Source organism: Poecilia latipinna, unplaced genomic scaffold, assembly GCF_001443285.1.
Source record: "Poecilia latipinna isolate Pla-1442-1.1 unplaced genomic scaffold, P_latipinna-1.0 Scaffold842, whole genome shotgun sequence".
Lineage (NCBI taxonomy): Eukaryota > Metazoa > Chordata > Actinopteri > Cyprinodontiformes > Poeciliidae > Poecilia > Poecilia latipinna.
Window position 1 is genome coordinate 23,258 of NW_015113458.1, and position 6,000 is coordinate 29,257.

Consider the following 6,000-nt stretch of genomic DNA (forward strand, 5'->3'; position numbering starts at 1 on the left):
TCTCCTTGTCTTTCTTGATTAGGTGAAACATGCTTTAAGTTCTTTGTTGTTACTCAGCAGATTAATTTGTTTAAGGGGGTCCAACTTTTGCATCAGAGTCTTATGAAAATATGTGGGAGCATATGCTATGGATGGGAAGTCAAGTAAGAAGAAAAAGAAAAAAAGAATATGAGATTTTTAGAATTTTACTGGAAACACTGACATTCACACAGCTCCAATCAAAGCCTTACTGGAAAACCTGTTAAATCTGAGGAAAAAAAAAACTGTTGCCTTAAAAGAAACATAATTCTAAACATAAGTGAAGCATCCCTGAATTACTTAAAAATTTATTTCTGCTTGTTGCTACTGCTTTGCCAAAATATTAACATATAGTGAGAATTTTATTCTGTCATATTACAACCACAAAGTATGATATTTTGCATTATAAACTATCTCAAACTACAGGAGGGGGGCCCAAGTCAAATCCTTGAGCTCTACTATCCTGCAACTTTTAGATGTATCTCTGCTACTACACACCTGAATCAAATGAATGGCTAATTTTCAAGCCTTTGCAGAGTTAGTAGATGCTGATGTGCCATTTGATTCAGACATGTTTGAGAAAGAAGACATGTAAAACTTGCAGGTTGGTAGATCTTGAGTAAAGGACTTGGGCACCCCTGAATTAGTGCATGAACTGGAAGGGCATGAATACATGATCCTTATTTTTCAAAAATAAAAACCTTAAAAGTGATTTTGGATTTATACTCCACCCCTAATAGGTCTTGGACCAGTTTTTTCTTTTCTAGTTGAAGAATAGCCATCACAGGTCAGTGCTCTACATATTGATTATGGTGTTCAATTTTGGTCTCCATTAACTAGAACACCTTTTTCACATGTATGTTGACTCCCTCTACATATAAACTTTTGACCTTTGTCTTTCATCTAATCACTGTATACCTTTAAGTCTACATATGTAGAGCATACCCTGTCCTGTCAACACTCTTCCACCTGAGCTCTCTGCAACTCCTCCAGAGTTTTTATTGGCCTCTCAAAGGCTTCTCTGAATAAATTCCTTATAATAATTTTCTCCTTTTCCTTCTCATCAGTTTTAGTGGACAGGTTTAGTGGTAGGTTTAAAGTTGTGCTACACTCCTTCCATTTCCAGATGATAAACTGAGCCAGGCTCTGAGATTTGCTAAGCTTCGAATGCCATATTAGAACCCAATTCTACTTTTAACTTCATTTTTTCACTCATAAAACACCTGTTTGTTTTTTTATCCTCAGATTTAAAAAAAAAAACAGACTATTTACAGTAGGTTACTTCTAAAATACATTGGAATACAAATACATCCCATAATTTTAAGATATATCATTTTAAAAACTATTTAATATTTTCATTTCACTTCACTCATTCACTACTCTGTACTGGTCTATCGCATAAAATAATTTACAAAGAACTTTATTGTGAGATGGCAAAGATATAAAAAGTTGTCATGAATAATTACACAATGGACTATGTAAGCAACAACTTTACAGTTGGAAGATGCAAAAACAAAAAGTTGTTTAAGATTGTGTGATACAATACAATGACACTTCCTATTCCTGCATCAACTGTATTTACATTGAGGACACAAAATGACCTGAAAGGACACAATTTTGAGGACACAAAATGCATTAGGAAGAACAGACAAAAAGAAAAGGGGAATAGCCTCTCTGTCTGTGCACTTACACATCTGTGACACAGTTTATCTGAAGTCGCCCTAGATACACGCACTGTTCAGAGGAGCTTTGACGTTATCTTCGTCGTTCTCAAACTGTCAGCCTCACCCTAAAGTGATGGAGTACAATTAAACGTTAATGCATCTACCCACAGATAGCAAAGCGTCTTTAGTTTTGGGTGAACACAAACAAATTTCGCATTTAATCCACACTTAATCGTGTCCTTTGAGGCCCAAGATACAGTAAAATAAAGAAACATAATATTTCGACACATTTAGAGTTTCATAAAGTGACAAGTCTTCTTGAAGCTCGTATCCGTCACCGTTATCATGTGTCGCTTGTTTGCGCTTTGACAAGTGCTCAGCTTGGCCATAATGCTCTCCCTTTAAGCTGCTTTGCCCTCATTCTTTAGCACTGGCTTTAGGAAACACTTAGCAGCAGAGTGTAAAAATGTCTGTTATAAAAATAACACAGAGTAAATGCTGTTTAGAAGGTCTAACAGCGACCTACCTGGGACTGCTCAAAGGTGACAGCGCTGTCGGCTTACCAGAAGTTTTCGGCATGTTTTTTTTTTTCCTTCTAATTGTCAGTAGGTGAGGGAATGTACTCGTGATGCCTTCATGTACCGACCTTAAACTCCGAATTTAGAGCACTGAGTTATGACGTAAATAACTCTTGGGAATTACAATGATTTCTTATTGTCTTTTTTTTTTGTCTGTGTATATGTGTGTGTGTGTGTGAGTTTATCTATATGTCTGTGTTTCTTGGAGGGCTCCTCGAGTGGCTGGGGCGCTGGAAGGGGGAGGTTCGGGGGTTTATTATGCATATTTTTAAATTAACATGCTTTAAGCTGTAAGCTTAAGTAGACTATGTATCAATTGCATATAAGTGCAATTGCATTTTCATTTTCAATATACAATATAAGAGATGATCAGTATTTTTAGCTCGTCAATTTTTTTAATTGATTCTAAGTTTAATATTTTCATCTGCCCGTGAACGCATCGCTTTGCACACTAGAGAGCAGTGACCCCTTCTGGACTATTTATTTAACAAGAGAATGTAAATGTAGAATTTTCCCCTTGCCATAGAGTTTTGCCTATTAATAATCAACATTAGTATTAGAGCATTAGTAGATTAAATATGTGATAACATAATTATGTTTTTTTATTGTTTTTCTTATTGCTAAAGCAGTATTTTTTATATTTTATTGTTAGTCATTTCCTTTTTTTAACATATATGAAGTGAAAATGACATAATTTTAAGATGAATAAAAATAATTTCAGATATATCTCTGACTAAAAAAACAACAAGCTATTTTTTAATTCTAAGTCACAAGCTTTAAAAGATTTTTCTTAAGTTTTCTTTCTTATAGCATGTCAGTCACAAATGCATTTGAAATCTGATATAAATCCGAACTTGAAACAAAATTAGCAATAATTACTACTTGACAAGCTTATTCAAATTAAGATTACTTATGTAATTACAATCTAAAGATTGACAGTCAACTTATTTAGATGTTTTTACTTTCTTCAGCAAAAGGTAATATAACTGCCGAAATAAATTACAGTGACAGTAAATTCAGAAATTTTACTGCTGAAAAATCTAAAAAAAAAAAAAAAAAAAAAAAACAAAAATTAGATACATTTATTCAGTAGGGGGAAAATCAAAGAGTAAGAAATATATTAACTTTTATCAAAATGACAAGTGGCAGAATTGTTGGTTTCCTGTCCATTTCCATACAAGTAGCACTTTGAGTTATCCTATAACATTTTATAACTACTTTTTGTACGGTATTGCCAGATGGTAAAATCCTGGATAAAATGAAAGTTTTTTGGTTTTGTTTTTTTAATCTGATAGATTATTTCTGTGTTCAGTTTACAATATGATGACAATCATTATCCTAGAGAAAGACCAATTGATGATTCATTGTCAGTTGACAGGTAGAGTGCACTGTATTTTTATTTAAAACAGATTTAGTATTCTGTGTTCCTAGTCTTGTTCTTTGTTTAGCTCAGTGTTGTTTCTGTTTTACTGTAGTTCAGTGCTTTCTTGGCGATTCTAGCTTATTACGATTATTTCTTGTGTCTAGTTATGTAACTCTAGTTTAAATTTGTTCTTTATGTCTACTAATTTTTTACTGTTACATTTACTTTCAAGTCCCCTGTATAATCTCCTTCTTTTCTCTTTCTCCCCTCACACCTGCAGTCAGGTAGCCAATCAGCCTAGATCAACTGTTCCACATTCACTTTCCCCAGTACTTACACACTTCTGCTGCTCTCACTCATTGATAGTCCCTCCTGTTATATCCTGTTGATTCCTCTGACAGTCCCCTGCTGTCTTTTCCTTGGATTTATAGTTTTTGTTCTGCTCTGGCTCCCGGAGATTTCTTGTAAGTTTTTGTTCCGCATTTTTATTAAAAGTACTACTCTACCTTATGCCTCTCCCTGCTGCATTTGGGCCCAACATTCTACCTCAATCATGACAATTAGCATTGCAGATTTGAGTGCTTTTCCACATATTGTTTCCATTGTTTCATGTCAAACCCACCTGATATATTAGTGTCTGAAAGCCTATTGTAATCTGACCACTGTTTATGTGTGTGATATTATAATACAGAACATGTAATTTTTATGCTACATGAAGTTATAGATTACTAATTAGAAATTCCTAGACCCTCTGAGCAACCACCGAAATTGTTATTTGAACTCCAATTGATTTCCCAATTTTTAAGAGATTATGTGACTGCAATAAAAGAGTAATTTATTTAAAAGATTTCATTTACTATGGGAGTTACTAAATCTGGTGGATACTGTATAAACAATCCCAAGTTTTTTCATGTCTGTACTTTAACAAAATTCTGTCTCAAAAAGTAAAAAAAAAAAAGAAAATCTAAACAAAAGGACAGAAAGGGTTTGAAAAGGATTCACAACCAAGACTTTTTCCCTTGTCCTATTTTGGCCACACTGTGTATTCTAGCCTTGCTGTGTTCCCTTTCATCTAAATTCCTAGCCGAAGTGCACTCCAAAGTAGAATCCGTCTCAAAGGAGATAGATGGGACCTGATTTGGGTCCCTGGACGCACCCGCGGTGGTCTGCAGGACGACTCGTCCATGCAAAGAATGCTTGAGTTCGAGCAACAGTGGGTTGCTGTAAGAGTACAAAGCCACCTGTTGCACGGGTTCCCTATCCGAGTCACAGCACATGCAGCATGCAGAGAACAGCACTCTGAAAATGTAAATCCATCCCAAATAATGCAGCTCCACAATGTTCAGGACGAAGCACCCAAGGCTGACGCTGAACATGAAGTTGAGGAAGATGGTCTTTTCTGTTGCTCGGGACACAAAGCAGTCGGTTCTGTTTGGACACGGGTAGGTCTCACAGCGAAACAGATGTGGGACTTCAAATCCGAAAAGGTAGTATTGCCCTATGAGGAAAACAATTTCCATAATGGAGCGCAGCAGAACGTGTATGATGTAAATAAGTAGCACTTTACTAGAGAGCTGAGTTGGGTCCTCCTCTACTTCCTTCATTTCTCCTTCCAGCTGAGTCCTCTCCTCATATTCCTCTTCCTCCGAGCTCCAGTCCTCCTCTCCAGAAGTATCATCATAAGGATTACCAGTATCCAGCATCATGTCTTTATCAATTCTTAAAGGTCCTTTTGTTTCAAGCAAAGGCGAGGCCTTGGGTACCGAAATCACCTTCTTGACCTCAGGTCTTTCATTCTTGGTAACCTTCTGCAAGACATACACTATGTAGAAAATTGACGGCGTGGAGACGAGGACGATCTGAAAAACCCAAAAGCGCAAGTGGGAGACAGGGGCGAAGGTGTCATAGCAGACGTTACTGCAGCCAGGCTGCAGGGTGTTACAGGTAAACTTGGACTGCTCGTCGCTGTAGACGGCGTCCCCTACAAGGGCCACGAGCATGATGCGGAAGATGAGCAGCATCGTCAGCCAAATCTTGCCGATGACAGTCGAATGGTTTTGAACTTCTGTCAAGAACCGACCAAGGATGGTCCAATCCCCCATTTCTAAGGACACACCATATATGAAAAGATAGATACAGTCAGTAAATCATTAATTTATCTGAGCAGACTGAAAAAAAAATGCTTTCTCTAAACCAAATGGGCTTTCACAACTCTATTAAATTCAGTTAGACTATTTTTAGAAATTACTTTGTAGCTCAAACTGCCCATGTTTCTTTCAGATTATGGTATCATTATTAAACAGAAGTGTATGTGGGTAGGAATAATCTTTCTTCATTAAACTACTATACAACAATAGAGTGTCTTCAGTCAGAAGAT

General features: G+C 36.4%; 1 protein-coding gene across 1 annotated transcript; it reads right to left on the reverse strand.

The window, feature by feature from the left end:
• Positions 1–2,974: 2,974 nt before the first annotated feature.
• Positions 2,975–5,725, reverse strand: LOC106956756 (gap junction delta-2 protein). Its single transcript, XM_015047778.1, has one exon. It carries the CDS (start codon positions 5,723–5,725, stop codon positions 4,622–4,624), a length of 1,104 nt encoding a protein of 367 aa, XP_014903264.1. The 3' UTR covers positions 2,975–4,621.
• Between the last annotated feature and the right edge of the window lie 275 nt (positions 5,726–6,000).